The sequence below is a fragment of the Gavia stellata genome, chromosome 8, assembly GCF_030936135.1.
Source record: "Gavia stellata isolate bGavSte3 chromosome 8, bGavSte3.hap2, whole genome shotgun sequence".
NCBI classification, from domain to species: Eukaryota; Metazoa; Chordata; class Aves; order Gaviiformes; family Gaviidae; genus Gavia; species Gavia stellata.
Genome location: NC_082601.1, coordinates 6,201,028 through 6,221,715, shown reverse-complemented (window position 1 = coordinate 6,221,715; position 20,688 = coordinate 6,201,028). Strand labels below are relative to the sequence as shown.

The 20,688-nt window shown below is 39.0% G+C and overlaps 1 protein-coding gene across 1 annotated transcript in view; it reads right to left on the bottom strand.

The window, feature by feature from the left end:
* Positions 1 to 20,688, bottom strand: part of LRP1B (LDL receptor related protein 1B) — a 587,356-nt gene that overhangs the window by 360,974 nt on the left and 205,694 nt on the right. The window contains exons 3-5 of the mRNA XM_059820081.1: positions 19,047 to 19,166; positions 17,534 to 17,662; positions 9,413 to 9,670 (exon numbers count right to left, since the gene is read on the bottom strand). Of these exons, the coding sequence (XP_059676064.1) occupies positions 9,413 to 9,670; positions 17,534 to 17,662; positions 19,047 to 19,143 (484 nt within the window). The 5' untranslated portion in view covers positions 19,144 to 19,166. The remainder of the gene's footprint in view (positions 1 to 9,412; positions 9,671 to 17,533; positions 17,663 to 19,046; positions 19,167 to 20,688) is intronic.

Genomic DNA, 20,688 nt, shown 5'->3' with positions numbered 1-20,688 from the left:
CACGGATGTCCTGCAGACCCAGTTCTGTATATGGCAGATACAGCACAGTGCATTCCTAAAACTTCTCAGGCTCTTTGCGGAAAACATACTGTTTCCTTACGGTTTTAGCTATTGGATAAATCTCTATCTGGGATGGACTTCGGTCTGTAATTGCTCAAGTGCTTCATAACTGGTACCATATTTTAGTATCACAATATGATACCAGTTACGATGTTGGATGTAAGCAAACAGTATTTTGGGTTTGTAGTCTTTCTTATGTCCCCGTCTTTCCTATAAAGACAAAAGTACTTTTGGGGAAGCCACAGACTTTTCTTTTTTAATTTTACTGCAATGCTGGTGCAACTTGCGTTCTATGATCTGTGTCTCAGAGAAAAGTCTTTAGGAGGCAGAAGAACCAATTTTAGTGACGTGATCCGAAGTACATTATGTAAAAAGAAAGGTTTCTTGACTTCTTCAGTTGACTTTAGTGGGTTTTTTTGGATGAAGTCTGAATGAAATATTTGCATTAATAAATTAATATCTGGAAGTAGTGGCAAATTTGCTGTCAATTAGTCTATTTGATGCAAACTTGATTAGCATTGTATGTGACATGAATTTACAAAGAAGTATTTCCACTTAGGAAGAAAACCACTAGCTATGTCGTAAAAAATGTGACATTTATAAATCAAATAATAAAGTACCAGTAGAAAATGTAAAAAAGTTCATGCATATATAATTAGTTGATGGTATCTAATACTAAAATATTAATCAGATATTTTATTGCCATTGAAGAGAGTTTCTGAGTGTGTACCTGAAGCCTCAAGTTCATAACCAACTTTACTGAAATGGGCAGGTTACAACTATATGTCTCCTAGATATCTCCTATATACATCTCCTTCCTTAGAAGGAAGGCAGAAGACAAGCTTCTGTGAATACTGAGGACATCTCAAGAGCTTGAAAGCTGTACATAAAGAGTAGAGGACTTTTAGCAATTACTGTAGCTAGACAGTTGCTTAGATCCTGCATAGGATCAGAAGAGGGTACAAGTTTTGGTTGTAAAAGGCAACACCATTCAGTTCTTGTTTCATTTGCAGCATGTTATAATAAAAAAGACTTTCTGGTTTCAGCAGACAGCAAAGAAACTCCTCAACCGACAAACACTGGAATCAGAGGAACGAGGGAGCATCTTTCCTGATCTCTGAGAAGGCTGTGCTATGCAAATGACTGTGTCTCCCTGGACATTTGCCCATTACTGAAGTCCATGCTGAATTTACAGAGGCAGAACAAGTTTAGCTTTTGTGAAAATCATACTACAAAGAAAAGTTCCAGTGGCTACCAAGTAAAAACCAAAATGAAGCCAACATGGTGATACGGATTTCAAAGGCTTATGGGAAACTGTGTGTCTTATCCCATAAAACATGCATTATTTAATTCCACATTTCAGAAAAAAATTACTTGTGGGTTATTTTTTTAAACTGACATTTCATTATTCGTTTATCTGGGGAGATAAATGCATTTGTAAAATATTCACTACAAAACTGTGCATTTTATATTTGCGGCAACCTATACATTAGATCTTTACAGCCCACACAATTATTTTATTCGATCTTCAAAACCTTGTTAACAAAATACAAATGTTACTGTCTTACAAGCAGTGTAATATTTAAATTTAACAGAGAGGAAGAGTCCCTCAGCATTGTACCTGATAAAGATAAATTTACCTGGTCCATTTTTTGTTTACAAAATCCTTCTGCTGCCACGGGAGATAGCCTACTTGCTCTTGGATTTCCTCCCTGGTGAGAGCTTTTCTATCAAGGAGGAGTTGGGATGTACGGAAGACACACAAAAGATACAGTCATGTCCCACTGTTAGGACAATAATGAAGCTAATTAAGATGGAAGTCCAAAAATGGTCAGCTAGGAACCTGAGAAATCAGGGAAAAGGGAATCTGACAACGCAGCACTGAGAATAAGGACATGAAGAGACATAGGCTTTGCAGAGACAGCGTTCAGGAGACTGTCCCAGGCAAAGCCTAGGAGTTTGGGGGGGGGGGGGGGGGGGAAGTAATCACAAATTGTCACTGAGAAATGCCATTGATATAAGACATTTTATTTTCCGTACTCAGTCTGAGAATTAACTGTCCACGGCATGACTACTGAAAAGCATACAAAAAGAAAACAGATGGCATGCCAGCTTTGCTAAGAACAGAAGCAGGGTTTTGACTGATGTGAATGAAAGATTAATTGTGGAAGCTGGATAAGTAACAAAGTTTGAAGAAATAGTAGTATTATATCTTTGAATGACTGAAAAATTCCACTCTTGGCAATTAACAAGCAGTTAATAAATAGCTCTTGTGTCAAAAAGGATTAAGTGCAGGTAACCTAACTTTGGAGGGAAATGCCACCAATTAAGACCATCCGCCATGGAAGCTTGTGCCTCAGAATGGCATAATGCAATGTTAAAGGGACACTATTGAAGCCGGTAGCACAATCCTCAAGTCAAATTGAATGGACTGTATCCAAAAGATGCACCAAAAGCAGACATATCCTTCACAGCTAACATTTAGAAGCTCCTAATACATGCAAGGCCCTCTTAGGATCTCTGATACACAGATTAGATCTTAATTTTTGTGCAAAAACCATCAAGCATTGAGATATACACCCAAATTTATGAATACTATTTATACAGAAAGATAATGGATTTACAATACCCACCATGGTTAAAGGATAAGATCCAACTGATCATGACTGTTGGAACAGAAAGGCTGAATGTAAAGATATGAACTACACATATTCTTCTAGTAAACCTGATGATCATCAAAGAGGCTGTGTGTAACCAATGATCAGAAAAGACCAGCCAGGAGCTAAAGACAGGAGCATATCAATAAAAGGAAGTTTCTGTACAGGCCTGAGTCTCCAAAGGAGTCTTGTCATTACAGGGGGCAGAAGAACTGTACACAAAAGGACAACTATCAGATAGCATTGTTTCCTGCACTAAATAAAAGTCCACACTGCACCGGGAAAGCACCTCATCAAGGCTCTATCAAATATTAGATCAAAAGTTCTGTAAGTCTGGGTACACCAGAATAAGGAATGAATGTATGGACAGATGCAAAGATGATGCAAAGAAAACATTGCCCATATCAGGCCATGGATATGGACATCCAACTAATGATTTGGACATGGCTGCTCTGAAGGGGAATAGGTAAAAGCACATGGAAATTAAAACAAAATGTAAACATGGAAACATACAGAAATCCCAAGAGACATTCAGGAAGACATGAGGGAAGACTAGGGAGAGATAGAGTCTTACACATATGACAGTGATGGACCCATGGAACTACCTAAGATAAGGGCCAAAAATGGTTCCCCATTAAGCATCACCGAGTTCCACAGCAGTGGTCTGTGCTGCAACCTGTATGAGATAACATTCACAAGTCACCTGAAAGAAGACATGAATAACAAGGTGATAAAGTCCAATAATAATAAAAATAAGGTTTCCAAAATAGTAAAGAGTAGGGTCAGATTTGAAGAACTGTAGGACCTCAGGAGACTGAGTGACTAGGCAGTAAAAGGAGATGGGAAATTCAAGCTGAAGAAACCTGAAATTCATGAGAAAAGTATCCTAGTTTTGTATATTTAATGATGGCTCTGTCTAGAGCACTTCAGAATGAGATATTGACCCTATAAAAGAACAAAAAACCAAAAACCTTTGGACAAAGTAAGAAGGGTCACTATCCCAGCAACAGCATTTGTCAAGTCTTCCCAGAAATGCTAGAACAACAATGCAAGGTCAGCCAGAGCTCTAGGACTGCCAAGTGGAGGCCATACACAGGACAAGTATGCTGTGATATTTCTTTAGGATACTCTTCTCACGTCCCATTCTGTCTCCCATTTACTGTATCAGATGCTCTGAACACTACTAAAGTGCCATTTCAGGTGTAAATGACCTTTGACATGAAGCCTTCTCATTTCTGTTCATCTTCTAGGAGGTCTGTAAGCATGGGCTGTCTCTCACAGAAGAAGAAGAAAAATCCCATTCCATAACTATATGACAGCTTATAACGCCTGTCTGGAGACAAACTTGGGGCAGACTTTATGTAGGAATAAACACCTCCCCCCAGATTGTCACAGTTGTTCTCCTCCTGAGTAAGCCAAACTTTGCTTTGATTTTTCATGAACATTCACAGGAACTTCACAGGAAGGTTGCTGACAGAAGCCCCATCCCTAGTGCTTAGTGTTTCCTTCAATGATTGAGCCTCATCAGTGCCAAGCTAAATGATTGCAGCTATTCTGAAGACGGCACTAGTAGTTGTGGTTAATCACTACTGGGAAGTGTTTTAGGTCAGGGCGGGGGGGGAAATTAGGGGGACCAAAACCATGGATGAAAACAGGAATGTAACCAAACAGACACTGTGATCCTGGTCAAATCCTCTGGGCTCCCTGTCTGATGGTCTTCACAGCAACCACATCCAAAAAGTGCGAGAGCCAAAAAGTCAGCTGTGACTTGTGCTTGTGAGGGCAAGGAGAAGCTGCTGGGTTCCACAAGCAGATAGACAAATACTTCTCTCCACCGGAGACTACTGACCCCCCATGCCCATCACTTCTTTCCAACCTTGGAGTGACTCCTCCTCTGTGCTGTGGTAGGGCAGACTAGGGAAGGCAGCTAGATTAAAACTGAATTAGTACGGAAGAAGCAAGATGTTTTTTTTCATCCAGATCGGTCCTGCACAAGCACATCTGCCAACAGAAAAGCCTGTGTTTCCTTTCAAGGCAAGGCAGGATCGACTTTCTGGGGGTTGCAAAGCTAAACACAAGCATTGCAGGACTTGTACTGGTGTACTGTGACAACTGAATGCCAAGAAAACCTGAAACAACTATCAGCCAAACAGAAAATATCATGCCCTGAAGCATCATCCCAGAAGAGACTTTGTTATATTCTGCAGAAGAATAGTGGCTAAAACCCAGGCTGTGCTGTCCGGTGCTTGTTTGGAGAGCATGTAAGGTGCTTGGTACTTGCAATGATGAAGACACAAAATGCTTATTAAAATGAGGAAGGAGGAGACTGTTATCCAGAAGATGCTGCTCTTGCTGCGCCCCCACTCCAACGCACAAAAGCATTAGAATAAGATTGCATATCATGGCTTTGGAAGGGCAGAAAATTGTGAGAGATTTTCCACCTTCGTGCCATTAAAAAGAATTTTTGCTAGCTTGGTGCTAGGGGTAGCACTTTACATAAATGATTGTTCCTGGAAGTCTTACTCTACTAACTGTAAGCTAGTGCAAAGTGTCAAGAAGCACGGCTGATATCATGGGCAGTGGTTGCACAAGCCTGCCTTATATGAGAATCTTCCCCGAGAGCCTCTTTGGCTCTGACACTGTCTGCATAAATCTTTCGAAGAGGAAATTTTCCAGCTTCTCTTCTAAAAACTTCTAGGTCTTAAAAAGACAAAGATGAAACAACATGCCAATGCCTGGCCTTAGCTAAGACAAGAATGCCTGTGCTGACATTACTATGCCTACAGAAACCTACCCTTATTTAAAGGGATAAACCTATCTAACAAAACCTACCCATGATATAATAAACCTTGCAAGCCTGAAACCAGCTTAGTGACTAAGCACAAGGAATGCCATCGCTGGAGTCGCACCCCATTCTCCCACAGCAAGCGACACCCGAGTGCAGGATCAGCCCCTCCGCCTTCCTTAACCTTATGCAGAATAAAGTACAGGTGCAGACCAAGTTAACACTGCTCTTCCAAAGAATCTGGTTGTATCCACCTGGGACACATACATACCAAAATGAAGTCATATGGGACTGTCTTTTGAGGGAGAATGCTAGATACTAAAGGACTGTAATTTCTGTTCTTCTGTGAACCCAAATCATATGCTCACTACCTAGAGCTGATACTACATGACCCGTCATGAAAACAAAGTAGTTTTCATAGTCCCTGACTTCCTAAATGTAGTCTTTTGTCTTAAAATCTGATCTACATTCTTTGTTCCTAACTACAAGACTTACTTGCCTTCACTAAAGCAAACACTTTGAGTAAGTCCACTTCAAGCAGTCCCAATCACTTTGTATAACTGACTTTTCTACCACTTCTTGTGTCATATGCAGATAAGATTTTTTTTCCACTAACAAAAAGAACAGATTAGAAGACTGGGATGAAAAAAAAATTCAAATTCCACAAACACTGCTAAGAACACTTTTTCGTTTTTTTTTCCTAATACTTCTAGGATTATCCTCCTTTTGGGTTACACACAAACACAATTAGAAAATTTCCTATGAAGAACAGACCTTCCATTTTTATGTGAATAACTCCATCGGCATGACCATTTATTTGGCTTGAGCTGTCAGAGAATGCAATTGCACTTGAAAATGCTCAGGGTGAAGTTCTTGACAGAGTTAAAATGAATTAATTTGCCTCATCAGATGTAGTGCTATATAATGAAGAAAAATAGCAGAAGTCACCTGATGGGTAACAGAAGGTGGAAGGAAGAAAAAGAATAATTTAAAATTAAAACTCAATTTTGCATTAGCCACAAAATGACCTATACATGTGTGCAGGCATATATAACAGGCACAGTACCACCAGACTCCTGCCATGTCCTTGCAGACATAACTCCTGACATATGTCTGTAAGAGAAGATATTAATCAGGTGGACAATTTCTGCATGGAGTACTGGGAAAAAAAACAACCAGCAAATCTGCAACAGATGAGTTCTGATTGAACCTTTGGATGTTATTATTCCCATAAGGAGCCGCATGTTGTCTGTGCTGCCTCATGCCTCAGATGCCCCAGTGAACCAGGCTGTTGACACCGGCCACTGCAGAGCTGTGAGCAGGAGCGGGACAAAAGCAGCTTTCACACTACTTGTCCCTCTGAGAAGGCATGCCCAGACCACGGGGACTGACGCCACAGCAACCCAAGAAGAGCGTCTGTGGATGTGTGTGCCTGGGAAAAACACCACCACAGCTAAATGGGCTAGATTTGGTCAGTCAGAGCTCCAAACCTGACTCCAAGCAATGCTTCTCCAAGCCTCCAAGCACTATTTCCCAAATCAAAATTAAACAAGAAGTTGGAAGAAGTCTCTGCAGTCGATTCATGTCCATGGGAATTTCTATTCTTCATTTAAACAAGACTGAACGATTACAGTGAAGTTTCAGAAAAATATTAGAGACCACAGGCTGATGTGTACTACTAGCACTATGAAAAATGATTAGCTCATTAATTCCAGGCACTGTATTAATTTCAAACCCATCATACAGCCTTAATTTTGCAAACAGATGCACTGATGCAGATCTGAACACCACAGAGATTAGCAATTCTCTTAACATGCAGAGAACAGAGGGAGAGGAGAGGAACGCAGGAGAGAACTGGTGCAGAACTACAAAACACAGTGCTAAGGCCCACTTTGATGAGGAAGATAAGTGACAGAACAGACACACCTACAGTTCGATACTAAACAAATTTTGCTAAGGACTGTCGTTAATTTGATTGTACTTACTAAAAGCGAAAGAAAATAAAATATCAATAACAGAGTGAATTAAAAAACCACAATCAAATCCTCCTACCACCAAGATTTTAGGGCTCTTAGATATCTAGAGTATGAAAAGGCCTCTAAAACACAACATTAAAAAAACCCCTGAATAAAATAGGAAGAAGGCCAAAAAAAACCCCAAACCAACTGTACTTTACAGCTAGGATAAGATAGTCCTCTAAAAGTAGAATAGCCACAATGAGTGGTGAACAAAAAAACCAAAACCCAAACCCTTTTTTGGGGTTTTTTTTAGAATTTGATTTGCTGTTCTAGTAAATACATAATTAGGAAATTAGGTCAAACCGCACCGCCCTTTACTCTGCAGAAATGACCACATCTTACAACAGCTATCTTGATAGTCTAAAGCACAATCTCTATGAAGAATTTATCACTTTGACATGTACCTCTAAGAGTTATAACCAGATTTGTGATTTGAATATTCCTGAACTGGATGGTCAGAGAGTTTGAGATCCGTTCAGAGCTATTCTTTGATGCCCACCTCTCATTAAAAATCTTAGGTTCCAGTTTTGAGTCTTTCGAAGCCTGTTACTAACACCACCAATGCGCGCCTCAGTGCTGTGGTTTAGAAGCTGATCTGTGGACATCTCTTCTGTGAAAGATGAAGAAAATTGCATTTTTTTTTGACTGCATGCTATTTTGCAGTCTGTTCACATAAGAATGTGTAAGTAGATGAACACCTCCTTCAGAAAATAACAGTGTTCCACAAATTGAAAAGCTGATTGAGAAGTAAAGCTGTAATGCCAAAGACTAATTCAGTATGATGAGTTTAGGTCTTCTTTAAATTTTTTTTCTTAACTGCAAAAAAGGGCAGCAATTTATTTCCAGTAAGTCAGGAAATACTTTGTTATTTTCAAGAACATACCCATGATAGTACAGAGCAAATGTGATAAGCATGTGTCTCTCTAATTCATGGTTAATATTGTCCCAGTAGCAAAGAATCATTTTCATGCTTTATGTAGCACTACTTTGCCAGAAGAAAGGAAGCATTTTACATTTCTTCTTCTGTTGCACTGCCGTTTTCGTAACTTCCACACATTATATTTAGTCTATAAAAATGCACATCTTTAAAAAGTTTGCATAGATACAAATATTGCGGCTCATCATGAAAAAAAAAAAAAACATATATACATATAGAGTGGTTTAAGCCCAGCTGGCGAATAAGCACCATGCAGCCACTCGCTCACTCTGCCCCTGCCCCAGTGGGATGGGGGAAAGAATCGGAAAAGTAAAAGTGGTTATCTCGCAGGTTGAGATAAGAACAGTTTAATAAATGAAATGAAATAAAATAATAATAATAATGATAATAATAATAAAAATTGTAATGTAAAGGAAATAACAACAACAAAAAGGCAAGTGATGCAAATGAAAACAATTGCTCACCACCCTTCGACCGATGCCCAGCCCAAGCAGTGGTCCCTCGGCCAGCTTTCCCCCTAGTTTATATACTGAGCATGACATCCTATGGTATGGAATATCCCTTTGGTCAGTTGGGGTCAGCTGTCCCGGCTGTGTCCCCTCCCAATTTCTTGTGCACCCCCGGCCTACTCGCTGGTGGGGTGGGGTGAGAAGCAGAAAAGGTCTTGATGCTGTGTAAGCCCTGCTCATAAAACATCCCTGTGTTATCAACACTGTCTCCAGCACAAATCCAAAACACAGCCCCGTACTAGCTACTATGAGGAAAATTAACTCTATCCCAGCCAAAACCAGCACGATATAGGAGTGAGAACCATGAAAGTGCTTCAGTATGAGTTGCAATATTTAATGCCTTAAGACTATTTTCAACAGCAAGCCCCAAAATACTTCTGAAGGCTCCTGCAACAGTTCGCCACGACCAACACCACTGTTTTGCTAAAACACTGTCAAATACTTACTGTGAAGATACTGAGCAATGTTTATTATCCACTCATCTGTTAACTTCCCAGCTTTTGTTATCTTGGTACACTTCAGCTGACTTGAAAGATCTCTTGACTCAATCCAGCAAATTGTGTCCTCTTTGTAGTTATAGTCTAGTGTCAAAATTGCAGATCCTTTTACAGGAGTTCGGGCAGACACTTTGCTTCCATTAAGATATAATACCTCAACTGTTTCAGAGCTTGCAATCAGAAGAAGAGGAGGTTTATCAGCAGGCTCTAAAAACAAAGTGATGAGAATTTAAAGGGTTAACAGACTGTGTACACCATATTTATCTTTCCAGTTTTAATGTAGTTTTTAATGTTCTTACCTGCATGTTTTAAGAGATATAACAAATTGGTTTTGTTTTTATTTTCATAACTATCATATATTCCAAATTACTAGTCTATTTTATCCCACTGTTCTAATGGTTCACATCATTAAAGAAAATTAATTACCCTAGCCCCACAGCTTCTGTTTAATTCCAAGTATCATTACTGCAACAATTTTCATGCCTAAATCATAAAATGAAATACAACTTATGCAAATTACTTCTATCCAGATTACTGGTATTTCTAAAAGAATGAAGGCCAGGAAAACCTGCAGAACTTATGAGTACACATGAAATGGTAAGGTACTTTTCATATTACAGCCTGTAAAATAAGACAAAAACTGAGCAGTGGATGCTGCTAAAAAAAAGGAAAACCAACCTAACAAAAAACCTCATGCAATGAAGCCTGGCTTCAGGCATGATGGGCCTAATGCCGTGCATTATAAAGAAGACAGCGTCATGCAATGGAGTCTCCTGACAGCACAAAGGGAACAGAGAATGCCTAGTTTCCATTGGGTTACCATTAATGTCACAATAAACAAACAAATAAAAAATACGAAGAAGCAATTCATATCAAGATACTACATGCAACTTAAAGTATTGTCACATTCACCTGAATCACTTTGCCTAGAAATCCTGCCAGTAATTTATAAAAATACTTGAGCAATGTGTGAATAATGAAGGAAAACAGTAATACCCCAATAGTGAAGAATATGTGTATCAAAATACAGAATGTTCCAGCTCAAGTTAAAATTTTAAAAAGTTACATTATCCACACAGAGGAAGAAACAATTCTCATTGAGACAAAATATTTTTAGCATTATGATGAGTGCTATTGGGCACAAAAGCAGCTGTTCTTGCTTTAGGTGTATCTTTAATTGCATTCCTGTTTTGAACATCCAGGCTGGTTTGAAACTATGCATCTGATTTAGTCAACTGCAAATGAATATTAGTCTCCATATGAGGAGGAGTCTGTTATACGTGGTGCCAAGGCCAAAATTGAGTGACATCTTGTTCTAGATCTAGACTAGTACTTTAAACTGAAGTAAGGTCCCAGTTAATCCAGAACTATCGGGAGGACATCTACATCAAAACCATATGCCAGCAGTTTCTCTTTTTTTTTTTTTCCTGGGAAAAACTCCTTCATTAGAAACAGTAGGGTAATGTTGCTTTGCTTCAGTTTACAATGAAGAAAAAAATCCCCTTCCTATTAGATGTTGTTCAGAGTCCTGCTCCAATCGAGATTGAGCTGATGCAGGACCTTATGAGAAGATTCCCTGAGAGAGGAAGATACGGTGACACTAAAAATTGCACCAGGTTTAACCGGAATAACAGTGATGTCTAATTTTGCAATGAGGTACATTCATGTGAATCACTTAACGGAAAGTTGTCCTTTGCAACATGGTCAACACCACAACATGGCTATTCATCCCGTTAATTTGTTAAATTAAATAATCTTGTCAAGTGGGCAAACTTTTGGATGTTGTATTTAAAAAAATTACCTTAAAACATAGAAACCCACACTGCCGTTACAAGCATATGTGAAAAATGTTTGTGTTGCCAAGTCAAGAGCTCTCACCCCAATGTAATCTGCTTGTATTCAAAGGACTAAATCAATGTTTAAATGCTGTATTGACATGTAGTACTTTCAATCAACATTCTACCTAATAAAGTTTTCAGAATTTCACTAAGCAATTCCAGCTGTCTAAAAGGAGAAAAAAAATTGCATAAATAAAAGGATTTGATAAATAATACTTCATCAGCAAGTCTGATTAAAGACAAAAAATGCTTCAGTGAATACAGTGCTCAGTGGTCTCACTCGAATCCACAGAAGTAGGCGTTAAATTCTGTTCTTTGGTACTATCATCTGCTTTTATTTAGACATCTTGTTTGCTGGGGTTTTTTTCTATTTTGTCATGTAAGAAACTTCTTTTCTCTAAGGGATCATCATGTATTCTTCCTAAAGTGGATTTCATTTACTCTTTTGCTATTGTTTCATATTTCATAATGTATATTCTACCTTTTAACATACTTTTTCACTCCCCAGGAAATCTCACACTGACATCTGCAAAACCACACTTCCGTAGCATTATTTTCTGAACTTAGTGACTGTCCTCATCTGCCTCAAATTCACTTCCACCAATACATCAGTCATATCCATGCAAAAGAATTTTTTATAAAATTTCGGGGGATACGTAAGAACTGAAGGGATTTAACTTATTTGTGAAAAATCCGCCTGGGGTGTAAGCCATGAGTGAAGCTCCCTAGTCTTGCTTTTTCAAAAAGAGAAGGCAGTGGGGTGCTCATTCATCAATTTTATTTGAAATCTGCCAGGTAGGTCCATTTGCAGTCAATGGGTGGCTGGTGTATGTAAATCTCTCTTTCCCCCCTTTCTCATCAACTTCTGCCACCCATCAGTAGACGAGAGCCAGACTTAAGAGCTTCTGTCTCTATCACCCACTCACCCCTGAGAGCTTCCAGACTGGTACAAAAGGTGTGTTTCCATCTGCATCCTGCTAAGTTTTGAGATTTTTTTCCCATCTAACAGCTCTGTGCTCAGCTTCTCCATTCCCACAAAATAATACCACTGCCTAATTCTGGATTCAATCACTCCTTTCCCAACCAGCAGCAGTGTGAAAAATCCTTTATTATTATTTTTGCTCTTATACTTTGTGTTAAGTAAGATATTTCCACTCTCTGCAATCTATAAAGCCTTCAAGAGGAGGCAGCTACACAGGAGCTGTTTGCAGGTGCAAAGCCAGCATGGTTGTTCAATCGCCCAAGGTCGCAATAGAAGACCATATCCTTTCTCGCACTGTTTTGAACTGACCTATTGACAACTATAACGAGGATTTAATACCTCACCAAACTCCAGCGAAAGGTTGTATTTTAGTATTAATGTCTAAGACATAAGGGAATTCTGAAAAAAGAATTAGCGTCAAACCTCCCGAGCCACAGTTGTAATCAAACCTGGCTGCAGACAAAGGGATCGTAAGGGCTCGTGGCACTGCTAAGAGGTTCTGCTCAGCAGGCACTATTAAACATTAAAAATACATCTGCGTTCTGGCAGAACTTATCCAGAAACTAGATTACCAAGCTTGAAATTATATTTTTCAAGCAGCCAATACATGAAATAATTCAATGGATTGAATCAGTTAATCATGTTTTTGCACAGTGGGGTAGGTAACCTGCTTATTTCAGTGGTGCTCAGATAAAGCTGATTTCATAATTAATTACTAAAAAAAAAAAAGAGTAAAATTATTTTAATGATAAAACTATACAAAAAATATTAAAAGTTCCTACCAAAAATAAATAAAAAAAATATTTAAAGCATCTTACTGTCCTGTATAATCCAGATGAAAAACAAAAAAGAAGATTAAAAAAAAAATAATCATGTCTTCTCCCTCACAAAAACTTGTCTGTTTCTCAAGAACAGAATCTACCAAGCTTAAAAGTTTAGTGGACAGATCTAGGATGAGTTACAGTGAGCTGTCAGCAGCTTTTCAAATAACTGGACTTCATGTGTGTTATTCTTTCACAAGTTTTTTTTTTGTTTGTCTTATTTTTCATTTTATAGGAAAGATAAGAAGTGAACAGCTCTCTAATCCGGGAAAGTTTTATGATTCATCCCTCTTGACTAAAATGAAAGCATCTTCCTTTGAGTTATGTTTAAGACAGAGTAGTGGAAAAGATGAAAGACTTGCATTTCCCCCCTCCCTGATCTTGTCTAAAATACAGATCGATAAGTGATGTCACAACAAATCAGAAATGAGGCGTTTTGCTCTGCCAACAGTCCTACTTCTCCTCTGGAAGAAAAGCTTCAGAAATGGACACAATTTTTTTTTATTCACTACAATGATCTGAAAAGGATGAAAAAACAGAATTCAGTGTTTAGAAGCAGCTTAAAACCCCTTCTCCTGAGGTATGCGCTGTAAATTAGAAGTACTTTGCTCTTACCAATACATGTATTGTATAAAAGTCTGAAAAATATTCAGTAGTGTTGAATAAAATGCAGTCCAATTTTATTTTGAAGTTAATTTTCAGTGTTCACCCACAATATGCGCCACAAACGGGCTACTTTATTTCTAAAACCTCCAAACTTAGTTCTGTGAGATTTGACAAGAAAACTGTGTTGTGAAATCAATATAAGAACAATGAATGTTTACTAAATATCAGAAAAAGCTTTTCGCTTTAATCATTGTCAGTTCATCCCGCTTTATCTATGTGACAAATGTTCCTTATCACACGACATTTCTCTCTAGATAGGCTAGGCAGATACAAAACTTACCAGGAACTTTTGGAAGAAAGATGAGGGTTTTTTTCTTCAGCTAAAGATTTCCAATTTTGTCATTTTGTTTCCTTAAATATTCTTTTCATCACATGCAAGCCTTGCAATATAGGCATACAAACTTGGTAAACAAAGAAGTTCTAAAACTCTGTTCGTCAGAGCTATATTTTGTTTCATTTTCACCTCGGAAGAAGTCATTAACTGCTTCTTTATTCAAAAAAGAAAGCGTGGTTAAAAAGTCTGGAAAAACCCACATGGTGTGCCCCCAGCTGTTTTGATACCTATTTTAACATCCTTCCCAAAGGTACTGTGCAGCTAAAAGTTTCCGGCTCCAAAGTTATTTAAATAAGCTGAGGAAGAAAATGCAGAATTTAATGAGGGATAAACTTCACCACCTTCACAGCCAAGCATTTGGCTGCCTGAAGGGTAGGAAAAAAGTAGCTTCTGTGAACTTCATTGCTAATTGTACCATACCGCACGCGGAAAGATGGTTGTGTGGGGATGGGCTCCGAGGCTCTGCAAGAGCTGCGGTGATCTCCAGCGGCCACCGCAGCCATCCCCTGCACCCGGGCAGGGCTCCTCCAGACCCATTCTCACAAACACGTGTCACTAGCGTAAAATAAACATGATGAAGTATCAAGAAAGACAGAGGAGTAGCTACCTTCAGTAACTGGGGCCTCCAGCACCCCCGCCCCACTTCTCCACTCATAAATATTCAGAAACCTTGACTCAATGTACAGAGACAAACTAAGCTGTGGCGAAGGGCTGATAGTTTGGTGGTGCGCATTGTGCCGTATCTAGGATCTCAACGTGGATGGTAATTCCTATTCTTAGCAGAGCTGCTGTTATTAACACTGAAAGTTTTCCATAATGCCTAACCTAACCTAAACCTCTACTGCTGCTTCTTATCTTTCATAGCTTTTACACACAGAACAGAATATTCCTTAGCTCATTTTCTCTATCTATTTGACAACTACTTTTGTCAAATGTAGATAAAGCAGATAGCTTGCTCTTCCCATCCTTATTTTCTTTAGGCTTTTTAAGGAAAAAAAGTTGATAATCTTTCTAAAAGTGCTCGGGTTTTTTTCCTGGATTCTGTTCTACTGATCCAAAGCTGCCTTGTGTGATGCCCCTCACTGGATGTCTTGGCCCAGCTGAAGACTTCCCAGCATTGAGTAAGTAGCAGGATTACTTCGTATGACTTGGAAGCAATAATCCTACTTAAACACACCAGGGTAGTACCTCTCCCCCTGCGCGAGATGACACGGACTCCTTTTTGACTGGTGATCCATTATACATCTTAGATACTTTTCACCAGTCTATTTGTGCAGGGCCACACTTTGCTTTTGTCCCTGCTCAAAGCTTATCGTTCAAGGCAGAAACTTGTGAAAAGCAGCTTGTATGATCAGTGAAGCTATGCATGTAAGGGTAAGGGTGTAGTGCAGGAAAGCAACCTGCCGGTACGTGGAAACGTCACTATTTCCCACACTGTAAGCCAGGCCCAGAGAAGCAACAGAAGCTATTACAAGTCATTGCAGTTCTTGCACAGCTCTGCGATAAAAGCGCCTTCATTACTGTGCCAGGCGTCTTTTTGACCTCTGTGCCCTATGAAGTATTTGGCCTGAATATTCATCATATTGTGGTTTCTCTGGAGCATGTCCAGTGAAGGGCGACGAAGCTGGTGAGGGGTCTGGAGCACAAGTCTGATGAGGAGCGGCTGAGGGAGCTGGGGTTGTTCAGTCTGGAGAAGAGGAGGCTGAGGGGAGACCTTATTGCTCTCTACAACTACCTGAAAGGGGGTTGCAGAGAGGTGGGTGTTGGTCTCTTCTCCCAAGTGACTAGTGACAGGACAAGAGGAAATGGCCTCAAGTTGCGCAGGGGAGGTTCAGGCTGGATATTAGGAAAAAGTTCTTTACTGAGAGAGTGGTGAAACACTGGAACAGGCTGCCCAGGGAAGTGGTGGAGTGTAACACTGGAACAGGCTGCCCAGGGAAGTGGTGGAGTCACCATCACTGGAGGTGTTCAAGGAATGTGTGGATGTGGCATTGTGGGACATGGTTTAATGGGCATAGTGGGGTTGGTTGATGGTTGGACTTGATGATCTTACAGGTCTTTTCCAACCTTAAGGATTCTGTGATATTGATAATTCATTCCAGCATTAATTAAAGGAAAAGTTGTGTTTACACACAAAACCAATGTAATGAGCAACACTCATTTCTTTGCAGCAGCATGATCTTGATTGGTACTGTCCTGCAGTGACTTCTCTGACTAATGACTAGTAATTCCCTTCTGAAAATAACAGAAAAGATGAAAACTAGCATAAAATAAACATGATGAAGCATCAAGAAAGACAGAGGAGTAATTCTTCTCTGTTAATCATCTGATGCATTTCATCAACACCATCAAGATACTGACAGCTCACTACACCACTCTGTTGTTACACGGTCTGCTGGATCTAAGAAAGGAAACTCAAAGGCTCATCTCAAGCCCAGTACTGGCACCATGAGGACTTCCTGACCTAGAATTGTGTTTATTGATTCTCATGTAGTGGAGGAAGAATATTAAAATATTTTTACTTTGTATGGACTTTGTTATCTGACAATACTTTCCTGTGGATTTTTAAAAAATTGCTCAGCTATGTTGTGTGGATCAATACAAAACTTGGTACAAGCAGTAAAAAACTCTGTAACTCTTACTGGTGCTCAAGTCAGAACATAACTAGCAACACTCTTTACGTGAGGAAGTCTCAAAAAACACAGTAGAACTTCCTATTTTCTGATAGCAAAATAACTACAAAAAGGAAGACTCAAAATATATGTAAGAAACACGGCTTTATACTTGGGTGTCGAATAATTGCTTAAGGAACTTTTTGGGTTTTTTAATATAAAAGCATTGTTAATTCAATATGCTGAGTAAGAAAATACTGTGTACAATGTCACTTCATTAAACACAATTCACTAATTTCCTCAAATACCCAATTTACTGTTACTAATGAAAACATGCACTAAGTAAGAAAAAGCCTAGTGTGAATATGTATATCACAAAATTTGCCTCTTGGGATATTGCAAGGACAAAGCAACCTCATGCCTTTTTTTATCCTAAGGGTACAATTACCTCACAATCATTTCCTCTGTCTTCTCACTATCTCCTTCGTCTTCCCAGAGTAAACAGTCTATTTTGTTTGTGTGAGGAAAATCTTTGATTTATTTATGAACAGGGAAACTGGGAACTGTTCTAATCTTGGCTGAACCGAGTTTTTCACTTTAATTAATAATAACCATATAATAAGTTCTAATATTTCCCTTGGAGTATTGTTCTAATATGTGAAGAGTTGTTCTACGGTTGTTGTGTGGCTCTTTGTAGTAGACTGAAGGAAAAACCATCTCTCCTGTGTTCGTCTCGGTCTATCATTTCATACCTATCCTCTAGATAGGACCAAACTACAAAAAATTTTCATTAAGGTAAAACGAGGTTAAAACTTACCATTTTTGGCCTTGCAGGATTTGTTATCAGGCTGAAGGACATACCCCTCCACACAGCTGCAAGTGTATGATCCATCTGTATTTATACACATCTGGCTACAGCTGCCATACGTATTACATTCATTCAAATCTAAAGGGACATTAATGAGATCTTGTTTCAGGATTAGAAAAAAAAAAGAAATTCAGCAAAAAATCAGAATTCTAAGAGAAAAGTGTAAGTCATTATATCATTATGGTATGATGCTTTATGTTTTCTCCCTTCTCAAGCCATGACCTTATCGCAGATGTTGGCTGTTGAAATTACTCCAGTAACCAAACAGAAGACCAGGAGTTTTCAAGCTTAATAGCTATTAATTTTGAAAGATGAAATGTTCATTTGTTCAAGTAGTATCCAACGCCTACACCATGTTAGGGAGACATTTGGCTTCTTGTTAGTACTAGAGACCAGTAGTTATCAGGGTCGCTGAATGAAGCAACATTTCAAGACAGGAAATAATTGATTACCCTTCTCAACCTATTTATGCTGGCAATGTCTTATAGTTCTTTAAATGAACTGTCACAACCTCTACATTAAACCATCATCCACTACATCAAAAACTATATATTTGTCTAATAAATATAAAGAACAATTTTCTCAACTAGGGTATATAGGCATAATACCATAAAATCAAGATATGCTATTTAACAGCGGTTGAGGGTTTAAGTAAGAAATTGACATTTTAAAAAACTGCTGTTGAAATTATTTCCTCAGATATATTTTCGATCACAAAACATGACAACCATAGAGCAAAAGAACTTATAATAAATTATATTTATGAAGAATCTGGCTTAGCACTATTACTTGGAGAGAGGAGTGATTGGTACTGAGCACATACATAAGGCAACAGAACTCCAATCTGCTTATAAAAAGAGAAAAAATAAAACAAGAAACAAATACCTGGATAGAGAATTAAGAAGTCATATATTCCAAAAATGGAAAAGAACACCAATTTCAGTCTACAATTAATTATGCTGAAATAACATTCCCAGTGAAGCTGTATGATCTGGGAGTGTTCATTTATCAAATTCTAATCTAGGTGTGACTTTATGGGCATGAGGCGAAACGCTACAAGTTTTCCACAGTCTCCTGGTAGTGAGGTCTGGAGAGCAGCTCGCACAAATGAGCTGTAAGCTTGTCTGAGCAGTGGGAAACACTCCCCACCTCCTCCGGTCTGGCTGAGGATGCTCTCCTCCCAGCAGCTTATACGTGGTTACTGCTGGGGCACAGGAGCACCAAAGAGTCAGCAGGGAGGCCCTGACTCTCATTTTGGAGGGGCTCTCTTCCCCCCTGCCTGCCCCACAAGCCCACGCTCATTCCTGACGAACACCTTTGAAGATGGGCGAGGAAGCGGCTGTGCTGGCCAGCCTGCCGTTGCCCAGAGCGGGCAGCCCACCGCCGGCTCGCTGCACCTGACAGCCGTCAGGGAACCATTAGGATACCTGGGTGTTAATGTTACAGCCCGTTTCTTGCTTACCTGTGCAGCTTCTTCCATCACTGCTTGTTTCATATCCATCGCCACAGTAACACCTGGTGCCATTCCTGGTAATGGCACATTTGTATTGGCAATTCATCTGTTGGCATTTGGGTAGCAATTCTGTAAATGATATTAGTTGGAGCAAAATGTTACTAACTATTTTTGTTATTCCAAAATTGCAAACTTCAGAAACTTTTATATCTATGTAAGTGCACGTCTCAGGAAGGAAACACCACCACCATTTACGTTAGCTGTTTTTGGAAATATACTTATGACACATAATACACTGCAAAATGCTTGCTTTGAAAATTGCATTTCAGCTAGTTAATAAATAGAAATCAGCATTTTATTTCTATCAAAAGTTGCTCACAAGTTTATTATCGAGGTGCACTGTTGCTCTGCTTAGGCATCCATTTTTTGCACATCAGTCTTTTTCAGTCAAAGCAGTGATTTGCAAAAAAAAAACAAACACCAAAGCTCAAACAGTTAGATTACAGTTATAAAAAACAGCCAAGGTTATAAGAAATGTGTCAAGATCTATGTCTTTCCTATTCCTCATATCAATTGATTTTCTATCTTTTTAAAGCTTGTTTTGATTTACTGATACACATATAACCTTCACAGCAATCAATGGAAATACATTCTGACTCAATAATTTAACGTTGGACACGTGATGTTGGACAAACTGGACATAATCTATGTCATTACTACTGAAGTCCTTCATAGAATCTATTGCTTAAATACATACCATCAGCACAAGGCATGATGCTAACAACCAGAAAGAACATTGTAGAATTATACACTGTAATGATTTCCAACATGAAAATGAAGCAAAAAACCCTCTAACATTTCCCAGCCCCAAGCTGTATGACGTGTATCAATAATTTTGGTGATCAAAAAAATAGTATTTTAATGAGCAACAGCAGTTTTCCCTCCAGGAAATAAGAAAAGGATTGAGGAAAACAGCTTAAGGAGTTGATCTGAAGATATTTTTCAAACCTATATGCAGATGGATCAGAAAATAACCTGCAAATGGACAGAGAAAGGTTCTGTGTTGGCCTTAAGTAACTGGGTATGTCCTAAAGAAAAAGAGAAATCTGTAGTTCAATATGTGGGCAGTTTTAATCTGTCTGATCATTATTCATCAAGTTCTACTTGGGAGTAGAATGAAAATTAATATGAAGAAGAGTCTGCATCAGCATCTGAGCCCTGGGGCTTCAATTCTGCAACGTCTGCCGGTGTCAAAATGAAGCTGAGATTTTGGGAGAAAAGTGGATGTGGTTGGCACCCAAAGTTACCACTTAATATAATGCAACTATTCTAAACTCAAAGAGGTTTCACACAACTATTGCAGGGCATTTCCTAGAATTCTGTAATCCACACAATCTACAGACTGACTATAGGCTGATAAACCATCCGCTGTCTAAATCTGCCCGTTTTCCAAGTGGTTTGTGGGTTATTTCTCTGCCTTTTATGCCCTTGTGAATAGGAAGATAATATGTTTTTCGGCCGTAGCTTGCTTTGTTGGTTTCTTGTCCCTAGTCCAGCCCTTAAATCTATTACACCTTTCCAACAAGTCCCACGCAGAATGCAGACCAGGAAACTTCCCTAAAGGTAACCTAAAATGGGACCGCACGCCAAG